Source organism: Pelodiscus sinensis, chromosome 13 (genome assembly GCF_052426305.1).
Source record: "Pelodiscus sinensis isolate ZL-2025 chromosome 13, ASM5242630v1, whole genome shotgun sequence".
NCBI classification, from domain to species: Eukaryota; Metazoa; Chordata; order Testudines; family Trionychidae; genus Pelodiscus; species Pelodiscus sinensis.
Window position 1 is genome coordinate 34,229,062 of NC_143064.1, and position 24,610 is coordinate 34,253,671.

The window sequence follows — 24,610 nt, forward strand, 5'->3', positions numbered from 1 at the left end:
ATGAAGAATAATGCCTTTTCCAAAATAGCTATTTCCAAATAAGTCATGTGTAGACATTCCACTGTTTCAAAATAGCCCCTCACTAGAGCCATTCTAAGTTATTCTTTCTGGGGCTCTAAATCGAGATAGTATGTCTACGCTAGGGAAACTTATCTTGGACTAATTTTGAGGCTTCCCTGAAGTGTAGACATGCTATTTCGAAATAAATTATTTCAGAATAACTATTCTAGAATAGCTTATTCTGAAATAACTGTGCAGTGTAGCTGTAGCCTAAAACAGCTATCAGATGGCAATGGCTATTGGTATAGCTGGAGCCAAATATGAACTGACTTCTACATGGAGGACTGTTTTTCATCATCAATAACTTTTGTCATTCAGTCCACTGTTGACAAATTAATAGTTGTCAGGGGATTTGTTCAAACTCCAAAGGAAGAAAAGATTATTCTAAAAGTGTCTGTGCTAGTTTGTCTCCATGAGTTTGCAATGATAACTCCGTATGTCAGCAACTTTCTCACACTACATTGTAACCTGAAGGTAGGATTTATCCCAGCAACATTAAAGCTTCAGATCACTAAGCTTTTTTTTTTTAATCAAGAGAGAGAACTAGCTTATACTAATTGATTTTGTCAGAACTCTCCCTTAAGCTACAAAATGATACAGTACAATTTCCCCTTGATCCAAATATCTCCTTTAGGACTGAATAATTGTGGACCTACTATAAATTGTTTATTAAATGCCTTTGTTCATCTCTACTTCATTATTTTCTTTTGTTTGTTAGCAAGTCTATTCATTGCAGTCTTTTTATGACCCTTAACTTAGAAAATGAATAACCAGCTGCCGAATTAGTGTATCTCAAAAGCACTGGTCTTATATCGAGCCAAGCAGTCTCCTCCAGAAGATTTAAGGACTCTCAAGGCCCTGCATGTGAGAGCCATAAGGATCATACGTACTATGCTCTTCTTTTTCAACTTTGTTATTTTTCTTTTATCTGCATTTCCTTTCATGGGGCACCATTAAAACTAAACCAAATTTAAATTTTAAAAAATGGATCTCTTGTGCTCCAGACAGCAGAAGAAATACGCTGCAACCTTTTTACATCTCACTCAGCTATACTGACCACCTCTACATGATTTGTCTTTCTGTGCTGAAAAAGCCAATAGAGCCAGATGTGGCAGGCAAGGTGAATTCTTATAGCTCTGTTGTCTCTGGTTCCCTCATCTACAAGAGATGTTTCTGTGATCCTGGGAAGATGTACAGCAAAGTCAGTGTTAATGTGCAGTGTCCAAAAGTGCAGGATCCAGTCAAATTTTGTTGACAGATTGGAACTTGAGATGATGAACCTCCAGCAGTGTGGATTATACAGTTTGAACTTCCCTGGTCTGGGCACTGTTGGAACCAGGGAGGTCATTTCTGGTCTCCTTCCCTGACCCTGCCACCCCACTGAGCTTCCCAGTCCCCTGGCTAGCCCAGCTGAGCCACCTGCCTGGCTCCCCGGATCCTCCTGGGCAGCCCAGCCATACCATGGATGTTGCCGGACCAGAGAGTCCCAGTCTAGCAAGGTGCAATCTGTATCTAGAAGACATTTTGACTTTGGTTACTTTTTAGAGGGATTGTTCCAGAGAGGATGGAGAGAGGCTGTTCTCAGTAGTGACGGATGGCAAAACAAGGAGCAATAGTCTCAAGTTACAGTGCAGGAGATCTAGGTTGGATATTAGGAAAAATTATTTCACTAAGAGGGTGGTGAAGCACTGGAATGGGTTACCTAGGAAGATGGTAGAATCTCCATCCCTAGAGGTTTTTAAGTCTCAGAGGGTACGTCTACACTACAACGTTAATTCGAACTAACTTAGTTCGAATTAGTTAATTCGAACTAAGCTAATTCGAACTAACGCATCTAGAACTAAAAACTAGTTCGAATTAGCATTTTGCTAATTCGAACTAGCAAGTCCACATTGAGTGGACCCTGAACAGGGCTTAAGGATGGCCGGAAACAGTGCCGGCAGGGCATCAGAGGAGGACTTAGTGGAGATGCTGTCTCAGGCTAGCCGAGGGCTGCGCTTAAAGGGTCCCGACCCCCACCCCGGACAGACAGTTCTCAGGGGTGCCCCGCTTGCAAAGAAGTCCCGGCTTGGAGTGCCCTGAGTGCCCACACTGGGCACATCACACCACTCGGCCATCAGCCCGGCTGCACTTGCCGCAGGCTGCCATCTGGGGAGAGGGGGCAATCGGGGGGCTGCAGGAGAGCTTCCACCCCCAGAAGCCCGCAGAGCCAGCCCAGTCCTCCCCATCGGGGGCTCGTACCCCATTCCTCCCTCACCCCCTTCCACTTATCCTTCCCTAGCCCCCCTTCTTATTGATGTACAAAATAAAGATAATGTTTCTTCCAACATTGACTCTGTCTTTATTGAACAAAACTGGAGGAGACTGGGAAAAGGAGGTGGGAGAGGGGAAGAGAAAGGCTGGGAGAGGGGAGGGCAACTAACATGATCAGGGGTTGGGAACAGGTCCCATATGAAGAGAGGCTACAGAGACTCGGACTGTTCAGCTTAGAAAAGAGGAGATGGAGCGGGGACAGGATAGAGGTCTCTAAAAGCAGGGGTTGGGTGGAGAGGGTGCATTCAGAAAAGTTCTTCATGAGTTCCCATAAAGAAGGACTAGAGGACACCAAAGGAAAGGAATGGGTAGCAGGCTTCAAACTAGTAAGAGAAAGTTGTTCTTCACAAAGCAAAGAGTCAACCTGTGGAACTCCTTTCTGCAGGAGGCTGTGAAGGCTAGAACTAGAAGAGAGTTTAAAGAGAAGTTAGATCTAGTCATGGAGGTTGGGTCCATGGAGTGGTATTAGTCAGGGGGTAGAAATGGTGTCCCTGCCCAAAGTTTGTGGAAGGCTGGAGATGGATGGCACGAGACAAATGGCTTGGTCACTGTCTTCGGTCCATCCCCTCCAGGGTCCCTAGGGTTGGCCACTGTCGGCAGACAGGCTAATGGGCTAGATGGACCTTTGGTCTGACCCAGGACGGCCATTGTAAGCTCAGGGCTCAGGGTCGGGGGTCTCAGTGGACCCCCTTGATTTTCATGCACACCTGCTCCTGGGTGGCCAGGCTGGCAGCTCTCCTGCCCTAGCTGGCCACTTTCCTGTGCCTAGTGCGGAGATCGTGGACGAGGTCCACGATGTCCGCACTAGCCCAGGAAGGTGCCCGCATCTTGCGGTCCAGGGCAAGCTCCCGGGAGCCGCCAGCCTGGTCCCGGGAAGAGGGGGTGGGCTGGGGGACATCGGGTGGGTGGCTCTGTGCCGTGCCAGGTGCAGGGTCTGCTGGCTGGGTGCTGGCAGGCTTGCACCTGGCACGGGCACCGTAGCCAGCCCGTGCCCCTTTAAGGGCTCCGGGGCCGGGAGGGGGGCATAGAGTTTCCCTGGTGTTGGCCAGAGTGGCCACCAGGGAAACCTGGGGAGGGCTAGCCTCCCACTAGTTCGAATTAAGGGGCTACACACCCCTTAATTCGAACTAGTAAATTCGAACTAGGCTTAATCCTCATAAAATGAGGTTTTCCTAGTTCGAACTAAACGCTCCGCTAGTTCTATTCAAATTCGAACTAGCGGAGCTCTAGTGTAGTGGCTATGAATGTTAGTTCGAACTAACGTCCATTAGTTCGAACTAACATTGCAGTGTAGACATACCCAGATTGACAAAGCCCTGGCTGGGATGATTTAGCTGGGACTGGTCCTGCTTTGGTAGGGGCTAGACTCGATGACCTCCTGAGGTCTCTTCCAGCCCTAGCCCGTGACTTCACTCATTGGGCCATCCAGCTCTGTCTTAATGGCCCAGCATTTGACTGTGATTTACGGACTCTGACTGGTGAGCTGTCCGGCGCTAACTTGAAGGGCCAGTGATTGACTCTATGTTACTGACTCTGTCTTAGACTTTGGGATCATCAAGTGATCCCTCTCCTGTCATGCATTTCCAGAAAAACAGAGGCTAGGGACACCATTCCTACCCATCCTGGCTAATAGCCATTGATGGACCTAACTTCCATAATCTATCTAACTCTTTTTTGAACCCTATTACAGTCCAAGTCTTCAAAACATCCTCTGGCAAGGAGTTCCACAGGTTGACCATGCACTGAGTGAAAAAAAACATCCTTTTGTTTGTTTTAAACTTGCTTCCTATTAATTTCATTTGGTGACCCCTAGTTCTTATATTGCGGGAATAAATAAATGACTTTTCTTTATTCATTTTTTCCACACGTGTCATTATTTTATAGACCTCTATCATAACCTCTTTCCCAGTACAAATCGGAGGTCCTTCTCTGTTGCACTTTCCTCCTTGTGTTTCTTCCTAGTATACTTACCTCAGGGCTTAAGTCACTGTCCCCCAAGTAACCTAATTTAAAGCCCTCCTCACTAGGTTTGCAAACCTGCCTGTGAAGATGATCTTCCCTCTCTTTGTTAAGTGGATCCCTTCTCTTCCTAACAATCCTTGTGCTTGGAACTACATCCCATGTCAAAGATCCAAAGCCCTCTCTCTGACACCACCTGCGTAGATTATATAAAGGCTGGAAACCCACCATCTTCAAGTCTCAGAAGACATTCAACAAGCTTCTCTCTGTATTTTTCAGGAGATAGCCAGAGTGGCCCTGGACAGTTCATCTGGGGAAGGAATAAATTAGGGTATGTCTACACTACAAAGATAATTCGAACATACGAGTTTCCCTGGTGTTGGCCAGAGTGGCCACCAGGGAAACCTGGGGAGGGCTAGCCTCCCACTAGTTAGAATTAAGGGTCTACACAGCCCTTAATTCGAACTAGTAAGTTCGAACTAGGCTTAATCCTCGTGGAATGAGGATTACCTAGTTCGAACTAAGCGCTCCGTTAGTTCGAATTAAATTTGAACTAACGGAGCGCTAGTGTAGCGCCTATGAAAGTTAGTTCGAACTAACGTCCGTTAGTTTGAACTAACTTTGTAGTGTAGACATACCCCAAGTGACTAAAGACAAAAAATCATATTGTTTTTTCTAAAGGATAATACCAATACTTTTGTAAAAAGAAACATACAGACTTCTCATATATAAGTGAGAACTTTATATTAACAATCAGTCTCCTATTATAATATGCAATTTGGTGATTCAAGAACACTGAATTTTAAAATCACAAACACACATTATTAGTTATGAATAAGGGGAAATGTGATATCAGTTACTTTAATACAGTGCTTCTCAAACTGTCCCATGGGCCTGTTTGGGGAAAGCTGCTAGTGGTTCTGCACCAGTTTGTTTACATAAAGACGCCCTAGTCACGGGGCCTTGTGGCTGCCATTAGTTCTGGTTCACCATTTCCACTTGGAAGTGGTGGTCTGGGCCACACAGCTTTCTGCAGATCCCTTGGACTGAAAACAGCAAATCAGTGTGAATGGGAGCCCTGAGGCTCTGTGGCTACAGAGCCTTTAGGTAAACAAACTGTTGAGGGCCTGCTGGTGACTTTCCTGAAGTGGGCCAGGAGAACAGTGAGAGAATGAGTGCTTTAATACATAATGACTGCCCTGCATCTTTAAACAGAGAAGGAGGTGGAGTATTTGGCTGGCTGGTCAAGTGAATGGGGATTTGCAGGGAGGGGTGGAAACTAGTGCGAAAAGGGGCAGCATGGTCACTAACTCATCACCTGGAAATGCAGTGTTTTAAAGGGTTGAGCCTTGAGCCTTCTTTTTTACACAGGCCAAGGCTTAAAAATTTGCCATTAGGACATGGCTAGGAACCAGGCTGGCTGTGGGGAGGAGGCAGACAAGCTAATTACTGGTGCCTCCTGGTGACAGATGTACAGTGCAGGTACTTCACAGAAAAGGTACACAGTGACCAGATAAATGGCTTGGAAACGGATTTTAAAAGAGGTGTTCATTAAAAGAACAAACAGAGGACAACTGGAGATTACTAAGATTGGCATGGCAGGGAGCCACTCCTAACCCCATTCGTATAGCCCAACTTAACCCTCCTACAAGAGGGATCACTTGATGATTCCCTGTTCTATTCACTCCCTCTGGGGCATCTGACATTAGCCACTGTTGGAAGACAGGATACTGGGCTAGATGGACCTTTGGTGTCACCCAGTATGGCCGTTCCTATGTTCTTACAAGTGTGGGGTGGATGGTAAGGCCCTAGCAAAGAATTTGCTGGAGCAACCTAGATGGCAAAATGAGGGGGAGTTGGTAAAAACTTCCCTGGGTAATTATAAAATAAACATGGAGTTACCTGCATGTAGGGTTGCCAGGTAGACCCCGCCAAAAAACCGGACACACTTGATCATGGGGGCGGGGGTGGAGAACCAGCCGGGAGGGGGACGGGGCTGGCCAGGAGGTGGGTGGGGTGGGAAGCAGAGCTGGCGGGGGGGGAATTGCAGCTACTGGCCACAGCTGGAGTCCTTTGGGCCGCGTCCCCAGCAGGCACTCCCTTTAATTGCGAGCAGAAGCTGGGCGGGGGTGGCGGAGGGGCTAGGAACTGCTCCCCCCGCCTGGCTTCTGCATGCAACCAGTCTCCCAGCTGGGAGGCGGGGCTGCGATTGGCGCTGGGAGCCTCTGGTCGTGTGCAAAAGCCAGGCCCGGCCCCCACCCCAGCCAGCTTTTGCGCGCAACCACAGGGCTCCCAGCGCCAATCGTGGCCCCACCTTCCAGTCACTCCCCCGCCCCCACCAGGCTTCCGTCAGGTGCCTGGCCGGGAATTCAGAAAATACCGGACATTGCACGTGTCCGTTATTTTCTGAATTTTTCTACTGGACAGATGGTGCAAATACCGGACTGTCCGGTAGAAAACCAGATACCTGGCAACCCTACCTGCATAGTACACTGCTATCTGCCAAACATCTAATAAAGTTGCAGCCTGATTAAACCCATATCAAAAGTCTCCTGTCCTTCTTTCAGAACAGCCAGACAATGCGTTTTGTCAAAAAAAAACAAGTATTACACAAATGATAAAATGGCTCTTTTAAATGAACTTACATTGCTGGGTATTATAGTGGAGAAAACGTTAAAGAACTGTTCGTTATTTAAAAATGATTTCCTGTATGTTGCTGAAGTCAGTTATTTGGGAGGGCAAGTCACATATAATAGATGTCTGTTTTAACATTGGAACCTTATGTTTGTGAAAAATGGTATGTTTTGTCATTCAAAATTGCCCACTTTTTCATTTAGTAACAATAATACTTAGTATTTTAATAGTTTTTCACAGATCTACAAATTAATTCATACAACACTATATAAACCTGAAAATCAAGTTGGTAATTGTCTTCATTGTGCACTGGAGAAAGCTTTGATCCAGCTAACTTAAGTGTCTTGCTGGGACCTCATAGTAAGTCAGCAACAGATCTAGTATTAGAACAAAAGCATTCTGTCTCACAAGTCTCTGCTTAAACCATTAGCCATTTTATTTCACTTCTGTATTGCTTTCTTTTTTATAGTAGCAGTGACTTTTCCTTCATTTTATATCCCTTTTGATATTCTGTACTATCAGAATACTCACAAATTCAGTTAGTTAAAAAGTTACTGTTGAATATTGTTCTCATGCAAGTAGTAAAGACGTGTAATAAACTATTTTCATGTATCTCGCAAAAAAAATCAACATAATTAAAAAACACATGTTGTTTATGAATGTTTGTCTCTTATGTGATCTTGTCACATAGCTAATAATTTTTACCTGAATTGATTCACTGTATCAGGTTCAAGTTGTACCATTTTAAAACGGGCAGAATTGCTTCCAAAAAGCATGTAATCTCTCTGTATAATGAATTTGCTATCTGTTAGATAGCTGTTAAGTCATTGTTTATTAAGGAAATATCTGAGGCTGCAGCTTGATTGCTCTCAAATTCTATTATACACACATTTTTAATATTTGTGAATGAGAGAATGCTTTTTAGTTCTCAAGAGAAATTTGACATAGAAAAAACAGATGTTCATATTAAGGCTTTTTTCTCTATCCATTGTGATCTTTGTGTTTCATTGTTGCTGAAAATTGGCTAACTCATTCAATGTAACGTGATCATTCTATATGCAGGCAAAAGGAAATGAATAACTCTTGATAGACTTCCTTCCGAAGAGTTCTATTTCAATAAAGTATCACTCAAATGTTGTTCATTTTCTTCCTTTTGTACAGTTCAAGTAAATACATTGTATAATGCAAAATTAGTGTCTTTCTATGAAGATAGGGAATAAGTACCAAAATATACATTATTTAATGGTCTAGTTTTGAAAATACCAGATCCTCTTGTCAAATAAGGAGCAGCTCAGGGATGAAAGAATAAATGTGCATGCTGTCAGGGAAATATGCCTTTATAGATTATACTACTGTAGATGCTATCAGGGTATATTTTTGTCTGGATAATCACAGAAGATAACAGAGATGAAAATTTGCTTTCATGATTCTAGTAGTATGTATGTTCACAGATCCATTCTGAGAAAGCTGCTACCAGGTCCCTCCGTTTTGTTTACTTACCAGCTCCGCAGCCATGGAGCCTCGTGGCCCCCATTGGCTGCAGTTCGCTGTTTGCAGCCAATGGGAGCTGCAGGAAGCATCATGACCCATGCTGCTGCTTCCTGCGGCTTCCCTTGGCTGCAAATGGTGAACTGCGGAGCTGAGGAGCTGGTAAGTAAACAGACCGGAGGGACCTGATAGCAGCTTTCTCAGAATGGGTCTTTGGACCACTTTGAGAAACACTGGTCTAGACTAATACTTCGCAAATCAATCATAAACTACATTCACATTTACATTTTTAGTTTTAAATTCTACATGTACAGAATTTTCTTTCATGATTTATGTGTGCCTACAGAAGCTGTCTACAGAAGCTGTGTAACTGTGATTCAATAGATATTTGTACGCACTTGAAGGGGGCCAAACTTAGAAAGCTTCCGCTCTATACAGCATGCTCCCCAAGTATCTGATGAAAATATGTGTAGAAAAGTCAGGATTAATTAATTCTGCTATTTACAGTTTTAGCTGATATGCTTTAAGTTTGCTGCTCCACTTCCATGATATAATAGGAAGACCATTAGCATCTTGGCTCTTAACCATGCTATGCTGCTACAGAGTGAGTTCTAGAGAGAAGTACAGAGAGTTTGATTCTCCACATGGATGCCCCTGAGCTGTGGATTGAGATCAGATTTTTCCATGGTTCCTCGGACTCTGTACAACCATGGTTGCCTCCTCCATGTAACATCATAACACTAATGAAAGTATGAGTCAGGTTTTTCACAGATTGAAAACTATTCTGTTTTTAGACTACCACTTCTCTTTCCTCCTTTTTTTCTGCATTGCAAGAGAATGTAAGCCACAGCATTTACCATTTATAAGTTCTTCAAATATTCTTCTTCCTTGTCTAATCTTTTATTAGATGGATGAACCGTCTGGGTCTTGCAGCCATTGGTTATACTCCTGATGACAAGGATATTCGGCCAGATGAAGGTAAGACTTCTGTGATTTTAATCAAAATTGAATTGGAGAGGTCTGAAGAAAAGAAAAGAAAAGAAAAGAAAAGAAAAGAAAAGAAAAGAAAAGAAAAGAAAAGAAAAGAAAAGAAAAGAAAAGAAAAGAAAAGAAAAGAAAAGAAAGCTTTAGTTAACTGATTCAACTCATGATTTGAACATAAATCGCAGATACAGGTATAAATATGCAGGCCAGAAAAAAGCTGGACATGACGAGGTGGATCCAATCAAGGAGGATGAGGTCCACTTCTAGTAGCTGATCTGGAGGTGTGAATTTCAAGAGAGGAGAAAAAAAACTTCAGGACCAGACTTCAAAGAGAAACTGCTGAGCTACAATTCATCTTCAACAACAAACCTCGGTGTCAATTCTGCCCACATATATACACCAACAACACCATCACAGGACCTAACCAGATCAGCCATACTGTCACTGGTTCATTCTCCTGCACATCTACTAACGTAATATATGCCATCATGTGCCAACAATGCCCCACTGCTATATACATCAGCCAAACTGGACAGTCCCTACGTAAAAGAATCAATGGCCACAAATCAGATATTAGGAATGGCAACGTACAAAAACCTGTAGGGGAACATTTCAATCTTCCTGGACACACAATTGCAGATCTAAAGGTAGCCATCCTGCAGCAAAAAAACTTCAGGACCAGACTTCAAAGAGAAACTGCTGAGCTACAGTTCATCTTCAAGTTTGACACAATCAACTCAGGATTAAACAAGGACTGTGAATGGCTTGCTAACTACAAAAGCAGCTTCTCCTCTCTTGGAATTCACACCTCCAGATCAGCTACTAGAAGTGGGCCTCATCCTCCTTGATTGGATCCACCTCGTCATCTCCAGCCTGATTCTGGCCTGCATATTTATACCTGCCTCTGGAAATTTCCACTACATGCATCTGATGAAGTGGGTCTTTGCCCACGAAAGCTTATGCTCCTACACTTCAGTTAGTCTATAAGGTGCCACAGGACTCCTCACCGCTTTTGCAGTATTTTAACTGTTTTTCATAGATATGTGTGACCCTTAGAACATATATTTAACTTTGCAAACTGAAGATGAAATGAAATTCAGAATGATAATTTGAAAAAGCAAAGAAAACATTGTTAAGGTACTCTTTAGGAAAACAAGCATGAATAGAATTATGGGTTGAACCTCTCTAGTCCAGCATTCTGGTTCAGCAACATCCATGGTCCGGCATTTTAGTTAGCCAGGTGTTAGCTCATCCTGGGTGTGGCAAAGTTTCCTGCAATCCTGTAAAGTTTGCTGACAGCAGCTAGTCCTGGCTTTAAGGGACTTGTTGGAATTAGGGATGTTAAATATCAGTTAATTGAATAGTCAAGTAACTTCCTGAAATTGTATTGGTTAGTCGACTATTAAATAGTCCCCAGGTAGGGCTGGCAGCCAGTGTATCAAAGGCAGCAGCACAGGGTGCGAGGTGGGAGCTGGTCCACGAGGGAAGCCAATTTAAAAACCAGCCCCCCTCATGGACTGGCTGTCTGTCACCCTGTGCTGCTGCTTCTGAGAAAGAGGCAGCAGCACAGGGTGACAGCAGTCCCTGTCTAGGATAGGTCTGACCAGGTGCAAGTCAAAAATGAACTGGACTGTCTGCCCACCTGGCTCTTAATACACTTGAAATGCAGAGCTGAAATGGGGATATGTCCCGGACCCAGCATAAGGTAGGACTGAGCTCCTAATACACTTTAAATGCAGAGCTGCAGGTGGGGTAGGTCCCCGACCCGTCACAAGCTAGGACTGAGCCAGTCTGCTAGATAGCCTGCTAAAAAATGTACTGGCAGGGCAAGAGGGAGGGGGAAATGCATGTAGTCTATATCATTAACCGATAAGCTTTTGCTTATCGGTTAATCAGTTAATCAATTTTACTATTACATCCCTAGTCGGAATAGCGGTGTATTTCAAAATTTGGCACTGTGTAGATGGCACCAAATTTCAAAATAGGCTATCTAGAAATAAGCTCAAAAGAAGTTATGCAATTTGTGTAGCTTACTTCGAGCTAGCGCTACAGTTTAGACACTCCCTAAAAGACCAACAACTGATTAACGAGACTTAAAAAGTTTTATCAAAATAAACATATTTTTATTCATCCAAAGATATATGGTAAAAAGAATAAAACAACAAAAGGCCTCTGTGTCTCATTCTTATATCACTTTGTTCTTTCTTAGCAAGTTTTTGGTAAAATCCACTCTGTTCAGCCATCCCTACGCCTAGCAATGTGACAGCCTTTGCAGTATTCTCTGTGTGTCTCTCCCTGTCAGAGGTTCACCTCTAGTCACTACAACTGCCTAACCTCCCCTCCGTCCCCCTTCTTTCCTAGGCTGGGAACTTTAGTGGCTTAGTATACTATTTGATCCCACGTTAGATCTAAGAAGAATAAAACTTGCTCTCTGACAGCATCTTACCTCTCTGATATTCCTTATTTTTGCCTTTGTTTCATGTCCTGTTTGTCCCCCATCTCCCCCAACAGCCTTCTTTGAGTTAACTCCCCAAAATTAGGCACAATAACATCAAGCGAATAAACTGAGACACAAGTGCATATGATGTTCAAAAAAATAATACAGTTAACTCCCTCGTTCTCCACAGAGAGACGGGTTAATAGCTCTGCCCCCCATTTCTCCATGATGCAGCAGAGCAGGTCACACACAGAGGGGATGAGGAGAATGTACTCACTTACAAAGAAAATAGTAAATAGTACAGTAAAAAGTGAACTGATAAAAGGTGTACTTGTTTTTTTAATAGTATGCAGTCCAGATACAGAATTTTTTACACCTACAGACTATGATAAAATACCCAGGCCAGAACATCTGGAGAGTAGAATGTCTAGATTTCCTGAATATTTTGTGGTTTGCAAATGAGCTTTTGTCTTGTGTGAAAAAACATGGAACTCCTTTCTGATTATTACTATTAGAGAAGAGAATTCCACTATAAATAAAATATAGAGTGTCAGAGTTGATAAGCTACTGGTATGTGCCTTGGGTGAGTTTTGTGGCACTGGGCTGAAAGCGAAGTGACTTTCAACCCTCCAGGAAATATGTCTCTAGCTAGCTACTGAACTGTGCAAAATATGGCTCATTCATTATACATTTCTTTTTTAAAAGAAAAAAAAACTCAAGCCAGCCTTTTTAAAAACACTTTTGGAACATTTACACTTGCTTGTGTATATGTCTAGGGGTAAAAATTTCAAATGTGATTCAGTGCCTCTGTTCTATATTCAAAAGTAACCTAGTCACTTCAGGATCCAAGTCTCACTGGGTATGTCTACACTACCCCGCTAGGTCGAACTAGCGGGGTAATGTAGGCATACCGCACTTGCAAATGAAGCCCGGGATTTGAATTTCCCGGGCTTCATTTGCATAAACTGGACGCCGCCATTTTTAAATCCCTGCTCGTTCGAACCCCGTGCCGCGCGGCTACACGCAGCACAAACTAGGTAGTTCGGACTAGGCTTCCTAGTCCAAACTACCGTTACTCCTCATTCCATGGATGAGTAACGGTAGTTCGGACTAGGAAGCCTAGTCCGAACTACCTAGTTCGTGCCGCGTGTAGCCGCGCGGCACGGGGTTTGAACGAGCAGGGATTTAAAAATGGCAGCGCCCATTTTATGCAAATGAAGCCCGGGAAATTCAAATCCCAGGCTTCATTTGCAAGTGCGGTATGCCTACATTACCCCGCTAGTTCAAACTAGCGGGGTAGTGTAGACATACCCACTGAAAGTCAGTGGATCTGAGGTTCCTAAGGTTATGCTTACACTGCAAAAGAAATCCCATGGCCACAAGTCTCAGGACCAGGGTCAAGTGACTCAGGCTTGTGGAATTTTTGCTTCTCTATCTCACAATATAGACATTCCTGCTCATGCAGGAGTTTGGGCTCTGAGACCTGGTACAGCAGTTGTGTCTCAGATCCCAGCTCCACCCCAAGTGCATATGCCTTCACTGCTATTTTTACCTCTGTAGTTCAAGACCCCTGCACCCAAGTTAAGCGACCTAGGCTCTGTGACTCACTGCTACAGGGGATTTTTTGCAGTGTAGATGTACCATAAGTGTCTTTGGACCAGCTTTTCAAAGGTACGTAGGTGCTTGCAGATGCAAATTGGTACCTAGTAAAGGTGTGTCTAGACTACAGGGTTTTGTTGACAAAAGTTGGCTTTTGTCGACAAAATTATACCTGCGTCTACACTACCGCTGCGCTCTGTCAACAGTAAGTCAACAGAATGCAGCAGTTTTGTCGACAGCAGTAAACCTCATTTTACAAGGAATAATGCCTTTTTTTGAATGTACTCTTTCGAAAAAAGGCGCTAATGCATGGAAACTGTGCTTTTACGAAAGAGAGCTTCTAGACTCTCTTTTGAAAAAGCAGATTGTTTTTTTACAATACTGATCATAGTCTAGATGCTCTTTTTCGACAGAGGCTTTGTCGACACTATCTGTTGACAAAGCCTCTGTTGAAAAAGGCGTGCAGTCTAGACATAGCCTGGGATTTTTAAAAGTGCCTGAGCGGATTTGACATGTAACTCCCTGTGAAATCAATGGAACTTGGGTGCATAACCTGCTCAGGCTATTTGAAATTCCCAGTGGGCACCTGTCCATGTCTTAAGACACCTAACTATTTTAGAAAATCTGGCCCTTAAACACTTCACAGAATGGGACTTGACACTCTATATTAGAGAAAAAGTATGTTAGTCATGCTTTGAAAATATTGCCAATACTATCTTATGAGCAAATATTTCAATGAAACATAGAACATTCTATTACCAGATTACTGGAGTGAAAGTGACCAGGATGATATTGATGGCTCTCTAACCCTGAAACAAGAAGGCCCATCAACACTGTGTGATATCTACCACCGAACACTCTCAGTAAGTCATGAATATTATATGCTCTATATGCTCAGGAACTCCTTGCCAGAGAATGTAGTGAAGACTAGGACTTTAACAGGGTTCAAAAAAGAGCTAGATAGAGTCATAGAGATTAGGTCCATCAATGGCTATTGGCTAGGATGGTAGGAATGGTGTCTGTAGCCTGTTTGTCTGGAAATGGGTGACAGGGAGGGATCACATGAGGATTACCTGTTGTGTTCTCTCCCTCTGGGGCATCTGGTATTGGTGGTCACTGTCAGCAGACAGGATACTGAGCTAGACTGACAGTTGGTCTGACCCAGTATGGTCGTTCTTATGTTCCATAAGGTCAAGAAATACATTTCCATGCTGCTTTGATTGGTATTTTGTTTGTTTCATTCCAGCATCTAACAACATTAGGGCTGTGTCTAGACTGCATCCCTTTTCTGTAAAAGGAATGCAAATTATACACATCTCAATTGCAAATGAAGCGGGGATTTAAATCCCCCCCACTTCATTTGCATAAACATGGCTGCCGCTTTTTTCGGTTCGGAGCTTTGCCGGAAAAAAGCGCCAGCCTAGACGCGGATCTTTCGGAAAATAAAGCCTTTTCCAAAAGATCCCTTATTCCTCTTAAAATAAGTATAAGGGATCTTTCGGAAAAGACTTTATTTTCCGAAAGATCCGTGTCTAGACTGGCGCTTTTTTCCAGCAAAGCTCCGAGCCGGAAAAAGCGGCAGCCATGTTAATGCAAATGAAGCGGGGGGGATTTAAATCCCCGCTTCATTTGCAATTGCGATGATGTGTCTAATTTGCATCCCTTTTCCGTAAAAGGGATGCAGTCTAGACACAGCCTAGGAGTAGAACGGAGGTGATTCTCAGCTGTAAACTATGAGAATGTTATCATTTCTATGGTTAAGAGCAGGACTGAATGTTCTGAAAATAAAAAATGGATGCTCAAAGGAAGAAAAAGCTACTGCCATCTTACTCTGCTGTGTTTAGTGTCGTCAAGCCATGTTTTTTTCTTGTTTAAAAAAATTCAGTACAAAAGGAAGACATATATTATACCTGGGTCATCTCTATTAACTGGGAGTTTATACTATGTCTACAGTGTTTGATATTTACTGGAAATTAAGATTTTTAGATTGTATTCAGACAATAGCTATTATCCAGAAGAAAAATATTTTATATATAAGAAACATATGTTTAAATACAAGCTTCTTTCAAAATATATCATTGTGTAAAATACATTTGTAGTATTTGTGTTAAGAAGCGTTTTCAAATAGAAAAATAGCTGATAACAGTTGTGTACAGTGTATGGGCAGGCGCTGATAGCTGATAAAAGCATTGCTGCTATACAGTACATGGGTAGGCTGTGATATCTGACCTTTGTTTCTAAGTGCAGATAGGACTGTTCTCTATTTTTCTTTCAGATTTATCTTCAGCGTGAATGACACGATCCTCACACAACCAGAACCAAAGAAAGAGTGACTGAGGCAACAGCATCACATGGGTGAAGTTCAGACTGATTTTCACCCATGTGATGCTGTTTTATCAACCGGGATACAGGTTAAGCCCCTCCCTTTCTGTTTTTCCACTTTTTTGCCTTTCTCTTTTTTTAAATTAAAAGAATACAAAAACCAAGCAGAATTTAATTTAAAATAATTTGAATAAGTTCAGCAGTCCCCAAAAATTTAAATGTCATCTTGGATGCTGACATGTCTTTTTTTTTCCTGTTTGGTTGGAATATCTGCCCTCTGAAAAGAAAGGAAAACCACTCCTGGTTTCCTTTGGGGGCGTCTATGTCTTCCTCACAACACACTGCCGAAATGTGTGTAAGCTGGGTACATCTTTGCAAAACCTATACCAGTGCTACCCTGTCCTTTCCAGCAGGAGTTGCTCTTGGGCAGAGAATGTGTCAAAACAAGAATAGGGAGTGGTTAAAAATGTAGTGCTTACATTAAAGTATTACATAAAGTTAGCTATGTTGTGCTTACTAATCATATACTGAACTCTATCTCTTACTGTTTGCCAATGTATAGTCACAATTATGTCTTTATAATCAGATATTTTCATTCCTTCTTAGGTGAATTCTTCAAGTCCATTCCCTGAACCCAAACATGGTAGACACTTTTCAAGTGAATCTACTTACTCCTATTCTTCTGCAGAGGATTCCCGACAAGATGCCACAGGAAGTACACACTCGTCAGGATGTAGACCTCCATATCGAGAAAGGCGCTCATGGCAAGATCTGATAGAGACCCCCTTAACTAGTTCTGGCCTCCATTTTCTTCAGACAGTTCCTCCTGACCCAGAATACGTGAGTGGCCGACCTGGAATGTCACCAGAGAGGCGAAGACAGGCAACATTACCAGTCCAAAGACGTCACAATCATGAACGAGATGGACCTTTCCCTTTGGTGGAGTGGCAAAGAGGATATAGTTCTCATAATAGGCCTCAGAAGCAACGTAGTCAAAGCCTTCCACGAAACAGAGATGTCAGGAGTAAAGGGCATGTAAAGTCTTCAGGCATATCAGAAGAGAAGCCTGAAGGGAAACTTCTTATAGAAAAGCAAAATAGTTTCTGTGAAGAAGGTAAGATTTTGAATGGACTTTGGTACCAGTATTCACCATTGACCTCAATAGGAGCTCTAATATTAACCTCACTGATGAATGATCAGGCTTTATAGGAGTGTATTAGTGGCAGAATTATAATTTCCAAGAAAGCTGAAAATATGGAGATTGCACTAGTTACCGCACTATAATTTTGATTCAGAACGTTCATGTATGTTCTGATTTCAGCTTTATTGTTGAACAAAATTTTGTGATTTATCAATTCTTTTACTGGGAGAGGATATTTGGCGGTTATTTCATAAGCAACTTTCAGAATTCTTGTACTTTTCAGGATCTTTCATTATCCTTCCAACCAAAGTTGCCTGGATTGTTGTTAAAAAAAATGTAATTTTTTTCAGAAAACATAAAGGAAATCAGGGAAGGTACAGATGGTCTACAAGAGTTATACAAGTCTTTGGAACAAGCCAGCTTGTCAGCCTTTGGAGAGCAGCGTCCATCTACCAAGCAAGAATTCCGGAAGTCTTTTGTAAAGAGGTGCAATGATCCAGTTATCAATGAAAAACTTCATCACATCAGAGTTCTCAAGAGCACTTTAAAAGTAAGCTGTTACCATTAATGTTTATATTGAACAAGAAATTTTAACAGTGTAGCTTCTTAAAATTTTCAGTTTATGGACTTCTATTTTAGATAGAGAATTAAGTCGTGAGAAAACTTTGGCAGTACTGAGAGAAACAGAATATAGAAGAAGACAGTTATGAACCTCACAACCACAGCCAGTATTTAGCACTGTTGTTACCAGTGTCATGGAGGATGCCAAGGACTGAATTGTTAAAAAGATCTAATCTATGACACGTTTACAATTAGCGATTGTCACTGAAAGCCATTGTGGAATCATGCCAACGGAGATAGGGAAGATTGCATTGCACTGTCTGAGCTGTAACAGTTCTGTGTATTGATAAAGGGCCTTAGTGTCCACTGCAGTTGCTCTAGCACCTTTTGTTAGCACTCAAGGACATGTAAAAGGCCAAAGTATAAAATGTCTCTTAAACTGTATTTCTGAAATGTGCTGTGGTTTTTGTTTTGTTTTGTTTTTTGTTTTGTTTTTATTTGCCAGGCAAAGGAAGGGGACCTGATAACTATCAACAATCTTCTGGATGATCCCAGCTTGACATCAAAGAAGTTCAAAGAGTGGAAGCTAAAGAACTATGATTTTTTTCTGGACATTTGTGAGTACAGCACTGCTCTGAATCCTCAAAATGGAGCCTCTGAACTTACGTCCCCAGCACCACTGCTGACACACACACATTCATTCATTGAAACACATGTCTGACAGGACCGGCATCATGAACACTTGCTGAGTGCCGTGAGAAATCCAATATGACAAACACTGTAATATTTGTAAATAACGTACTCAGCAGTATTGTAAATAACTTGGGTAAAAGAATAGTGCCACAGGATGCCTACTACATTGCATGATAAGACAGTATTATTCTGTTCTGAATTATTTTATTTGCTATTATCGACCGATATGCGTGTCAAATTCTGCATTAGAAAGGAGCAGTGCAGAAGTGTAACGGAAATAAATGCCAGTATATTTATTTAAGGACTCTACTAAAGCTATGCTTATAGTAATGAGTTCTTACAACCATTTTATATATATAGATATATATTATATGTAAACATATCTATGTATATAAAAGGTAACATGATAGTTTATATTTATTTTTTAAAATACCCTAAAATTCACCTTTTCATGAGTTCTTCTTGAAGGAAAATATATATATATATATATATATATATATATATATATATATATATATATATATATATATATACTGGCAAATCTTTGGGGGTGCACATTTTTTCCAACCTTTCCAAGCAGTGATAGCTACCATCTTTATGAAATTAGAGGAGACCAGAGTAATAAAAAAGTAAACTTAACCACTTTAGTGTGCCTTAAAATAGTGTATATCCAGCAAATAGACTCTCCTTTGGCCCACTGGGCATACTGTCTATGCCACTTTGATGTTGTGCTTATTTTTACAAGAATGTGCTTACAAGGAGTGGTCATAGGCATGCAAGTGTGGCACAGAAGAGGTTAAGACACAAGTAGAATAAAGCTGGTTGCTCACTTATGCTGTCACTTGAACTGACTTTTCTACCTTTGAAATATTTCATGGTTAAAAAATACGCGTCTGAAGATGGTAGCTACTGTAGTTTTCATAATCATGCCACTGTGAGTTTAGTGCCACAAACCTGTGCGTCACAAAAATTATTAAAATATTTTTATCTGCTGCTTCATGACTGAAAAATAAGTAAAATAATCTTGAACTGAACAATTTTTTGTATACCAGACTGTCATAGAGTGCTGGGTAAAAAAATTATATTGTTCAAAATTATTCACCATATTATTCTTCATCCATAGATCATGAACAAATTAATTGCAAGTATGTAATTCAGTATTTGAAACTCAGTCTGCATTAGTTAGTTTTGATTGGCTGCTTAAAATCACATTGTATATTTCTGTTCCCTGCCTAGAAACTTGAAGAATCAGGTTTTTGGAATGAATACTTGCATTTATGGAAACAAAATCTGCTTCCATCAATATTCTTGAATGTGCACTTAAAACTCAAATTTCTGCAAACATTCCTGCTAGTAAACACTTTATTAGACTGTTCTCAGAAAGCAAATAGAACAAAGCAGTTTCATATATAAATTTGAATAAATATTTGCTGAAAAATTGTTTTGCAGTATTTGCCCAGTTCTAATGTAACAGAAGGAATCAAATTGTAAAGTTCAAATTATTCCTTGTGATATGAAATGTAAACAATGGCTCAAGGAGATGAATTATGTATTTTATAGAGACAAGAATTAAGTGAGAAAGCATCCTTTTGTTTAATTAATTTATGATACAGTACCTAAAAAAAAGGAATGCTCCTGAAACTAATTTTTCTGTTATCACCATTACACTGGCTTTTATTTGAACCACAGTGGACACAGTGATAATAAAATTCACCCTGAAATAATTCAAAGATATAGCTATATTATTATAAGAAGAGAATTACTGACATTTAGATTAAGTTTTCTGCATCACACCAGCTCTTGAATCATGAAATCATTGCACTACAATTATAATTACATTTGGATAGAACATACAAAATAAGTACATACATATCTCTAATTCAACAAAGCAATTAAGTCCATTTTATGTTCTGTTGAGGCCAATGGCCTATAAGCATAGAGATAAGAAGGCATGATACTGCTTCTGTTTTAAGTTAATTGCAAAATTCCCATTGACTTCAGAGAAGCAAAATTAAAATTAAGGGTATGAACACTGCAACTTTATCTCAAAATAATTAGCTTTATTCCGAAATGACTTAGTCCGCATCTACACAGCAGGCAGTTATTTCAAAATAGTATCAAAATACTGCCAAGCTGGAGGACTTCTTACTCCGACTCCTGTAACCCTCATTGTACGAGGAGTAAGGGAAGTCAGAGGAAGAGTGCTCTATTTCAAATTAAGTGCTGTGTGGACACTCCCTAGTTTGAAATAATCTATTTCAAAATAAGCTATGCAATTGATGTTGCTCAGTTTGTGTAGCTTATTTCGAGTTAAGCCCTACAGTGTAGACGCACCCTAAGTGCTCTGCTGAATAGTGATAGCATGCACTTAAAGTTAATCCTGTGCCTAAGTGCTTTGCTGAATTGGGGGGCAATAATTAATGTGCAGGGAATAGAGAAAAATTTGCCATCACAGTCACCAAAATCAGAGTTGTGATATTCATGCAAATAGTAAACACAATTCTGAATGTATTTACTATGTGAACATTTTAATTAGTGCACCACTGAATAGAAAGAGCATGAAAACAGAGTTCTTATCTTTATAGCATTTGTTCATATCAGTCCTATAAATATTAGAGGTATAGATATAGATAGCTCACTATTTTTTTATTACTGTCCTCCATATGGTGTGGGAGGAGTATTATGTATTGAAACAAGCAATGATGTAAGGTGGAAAAGCCACTTTGAAATTGTATTGCATACTGGATATGCATTAACAAAAAGCTATAGATGGTCACAGAATTAAATGGATTGTGTTTTTGGTGTTCTTACTGAGATTTAAACATTTGTATTGTGTTTCAAACCCATGTTTCAAACCAAACCACAGTCTGTGCTTTTGCACTAAAAAGACTAATAAGATTTTAAAACAATACTCAAGAGGGAATTCATTGTATCGCAACCCAAAGACCAGAAAATGCACTTGACTGGAGCATATTCTAAATGAAGTCTTCAGCAAACAGTATAAAGTGAACTTACACACTTTTTCCTCAAATATTAATTGGATAAAACTAAAATAAAAAATAATATTTTTTCTCAGAGGATATATGCCTCTAAAAATAAACAACTGTGAGACTGGACCACAACTAAAGAGACTGGATCACAACTTTCATTTCTCAGAGAGTTTAGTATAATTTTAAAAAATAATCAAATGTATTTCTGAATGATAATGAGTGGCTGAGATTAGTCTGGGCCATAAAGCTAATCCTTCCCATAGCTAAGAGATCACAACTTCTTTTGATCATGTTTTCTTAAAATGCTTTCCTTTGTATGAGTCTTTCATTTTGAAGATCTCAATAATATTAGTTTATATTTTGTTCCTGGAGAGCCATCTCCATCAAAGAAGCTAAAATGTGTTTTGGTTATTCAGGATACAAAAAAAAAGGAGTTAACAAGAAAAACAAACTATTTTTTTCCTTTTTGTACAGTTCAGAGAGGTTTTCCACAGCTTAGGTTGAGACAAACTGGGAGACACTTTTAAAGCAAAGTTTAGCTCCTAGAACAAGGACGAACTGTTCTAAGTCTAAAACAGTATTTTTATTCTTTTAGCTTTTACAAATATCACTAACCTGTTAATAAAGACAAAGTATTTTCAGAAGAATTTTGACATATTTACTTAACATGCATACAGAACTATGTACAATAAAAAAAAATCAGTTAAGGCCGATTTGCTAATAAATTGTCAACCAATATGTAACTCACAGTTTCTGTTTCATATCAGGAGAAGCCAAGTTTAATTTTCTAAACCAAATAAGGCAAGACTTTCTGTATTTAGGTTTACAAAAACATTTTGAGGAAAATTTATATGTGGAGGTCTTTAAATTAGAACCAAAAACATGTTTTTTAATGTGAATTATCCATTTTACATTTCAAAAATAGCTTCCATCTTTTCCACTGTATGAAATAAATTATTAGGCTGACAATACAGAAATCTTGTTGAACATATGAGGTCAGATATTTGGCTTTGCTTCTGCCTATTTTGCCTTCTCAGGCAGTGAAAGATAGTCCAAAAGGTTATACTAACAGAGGCTGTTAGAGATTTATCTTGGTGTAGAACAGAGCTGGGCAAAATACAGCCCACCAAGCCATTGAATCCAGCCTGCTGATGCAGCAGGAACCTCAGGAAGACTCCCTGTCTGCTCTGCCCCCTCCCCCCCAACACACACACACCACTTAGAAAAGCTGGCTGGAGGGCCTATTTGTCTTTGAATAGCTTTGCACATTGCCTCCACTCCAGCATAATTTTGCAGCATAATCTTGCAGCTCCCATTGGCGGAGCTGCCTGTTTGAAGAATAGGCAGCATGCGAAGTACTCCTCCCCACTTCCCCTCAGTCTCGCAGCTATTCACAGAAGCACATGGAAGGCTGGGAGCCTGCTGGGCTGCTGGCTGGGAGTTGCCCAGGTAAGTCTCCTGGCCAGAACCTGCCTCTAGCACTGCAGCCACTTCCTCCACCCAACCCTCTGCCCCTCCCCCCTCCCCCGCCACCTACCCCACATAACCCAAACCCTCTACAGCTCCCTGCACCCTTATTCCCTCCCAGATCCTGCAGCCACATCACAACCCCCTCCTGCCCTAGGTCACAACCCAAACTCCTGCATCCCCTCTTGCACCCCAGTTGTCTTCCCCAGGACATAGCCCTATACTTCACTCTAACTCCCTCCCAGATCCCACATCCCCTCCTGCATCCCAGTCCCTTACCCCAAGCTCCCTTCTGCACCCAACCTCCATTCCAGACCTTGCACCTCTTCCATTAATATCAGGGAAGGGTGCAGACCTCAACTACTTACCTAATGATTGGAGTGGGCACCCTATCAAAAATGATTGCCCAACCCTGGCATAGAAGAGTCTCAGAATCTCGGAAGAAAACAATGTAGATAGAGCTTCTCCACCAGATCTTGGTCCCAGTGATGGTGTCATAAAAGCAGAGCTATGGAACACAGCATTCCAATGGACTCTGTGGTATAATCACACTGAGGCTGTTCTAACTTGTGCTTATAGTTGGCTCAGTCCCTAGCCAGCCCCAAAATTGGAGTCCATAGTGTTTCTCAAACAAACAAATAAATATACATACATACATAAATCCAGATTATATAATATCTAGCTATAAATACTGTTGTAGATGTTATATGTTATACAAATGGTGCACAAACCTGCATTAGCACAAATTATTTTGGGTTTTGTGTCCTTTAAGCCAATTGGAATGCAAGTTGTGATCCAAAGATTTTATTTATAAACAGTGGACCAGATTGCTTTTCATTAAAATCAGTGGCATAATTTCTTGGTCCAAATTTGCTCTAACATCCCATTCAGTCCTGCTGAAATTAATAAGGTTGCACGTGAGTAAGGGCAGGATTAGTTCTCCTTTGACTCCAGTGGTGGAGAAAAATGAAGCCTGGAATCAATATATAATATTTATTAGTTTAACAGAATTCCTGCCTGAATACTCAGATAAATTTTGTGTTCGTATTATCTTCAACCACATGAACAATGTGTTTGGATTTTATTGATTCAAATGCTTTCAAAGTTACCCAAACACTTTGAGCCTTTATTCAGACTTTCTGCCAGTAATATTTTTAAAGATGTCAATCAGCATGGCTTTTCTGTGACTCCACAAACTTCAGTATGTTTTTTTGTTGCTAGATGTCCTTTTTGAAACTGATTGTATGCTTTTTACCAGTCACCCTCTTTTTCATTATTGTTATTCTTCCCTTTCCTTGAAATATAATTCTTTGTCCCGATGTCTATAGTAACTTCTCACTTAATGTTGTGGTTATGTTCCTGAAAAATGCTACTTTAAGCAAAACAATGTTAGGCGAATCCAGTGTCCCCATAATAATTAATGTTAATAGGTGGGGTTCAATTCCAATGACATTTTTTGAGGGCAAAGAAAAGGCAATACTTACACGCAGGCTGCGTCTATACTGGCATGATTTTGTGGAAATACTTTTAACGGAAAAGTTTTTCCGTTAAAAGTATTTCCGCATAAGTGCATCTAAATTGGCTCGGATGCTTTTGCGCAAAAAGTGCTTTTGTGCAAAAGCATCTGTGGCCAATCTAGAAGCAATTTTGCGCAAGAAAGCCCCGATCACCATTTTAGCCATCGGGGCTTTTTTGCGCAAAACAATTCTTCCCTGTCTACACTGGACCTCTTGCGCAAGAGGGCTTTTTCCCGAGTGGGAGCGTGAAAGTATTTGTGCAAGAAGCACTGATTTTGTACATTACTAAGTCAGTGCTCTTGCAAAAATTCACGCGGCCAGTGTAGACAGCTGGCAAGTTTTTGCCCAAAAGCAAATCTTGCCAGTCTAGATTAACCCATACAGTATAAGTTTTAAACAATTTAAACCAATTTAATACTATATAAAGCAATGATTATTGTGAAGC

The 24,610-nt window shown here is 40.9% G+C and overlaps 1 protein-coding gene across 1 annotated transcript in view; it reads left to right on the forward strand.

The window, feature by feature from the left end:
* Positions 1–18,651, forward strand: part of LOC102456352 (connector enhancer of kinase suppressor of ras 2-like) — a 104,351-nt gene extending 85,700 nt beyond the window's left edge. The window contains exons 7-11 of the mRNA XM_075941202.2: positions 9,362–9,432; positions 14,237–14,337; positions 16,403–16,910; positions 17,288–17,487; positions 18,004–18,651. Coding sequence (XP_075797317.2) covers positions 9,362–9,432; positions 14,237–14,337; positions 16,403–16,910; positions 17,288–17,487; positions 18,004–18,219 — 1,096 coding nt within the window. The 3' untranslated portion in view covers positions 18,220–18,651. The remainder of the gene's footprint in view (positions 1–9,361; positions 9,433–14,236; positions 14,338–16,402; positions 16,911–17,287; positions 17,488–18,003) is intronic.
* Positions 18,652–24,610: the final 5,959 nt, after the last annotated feature.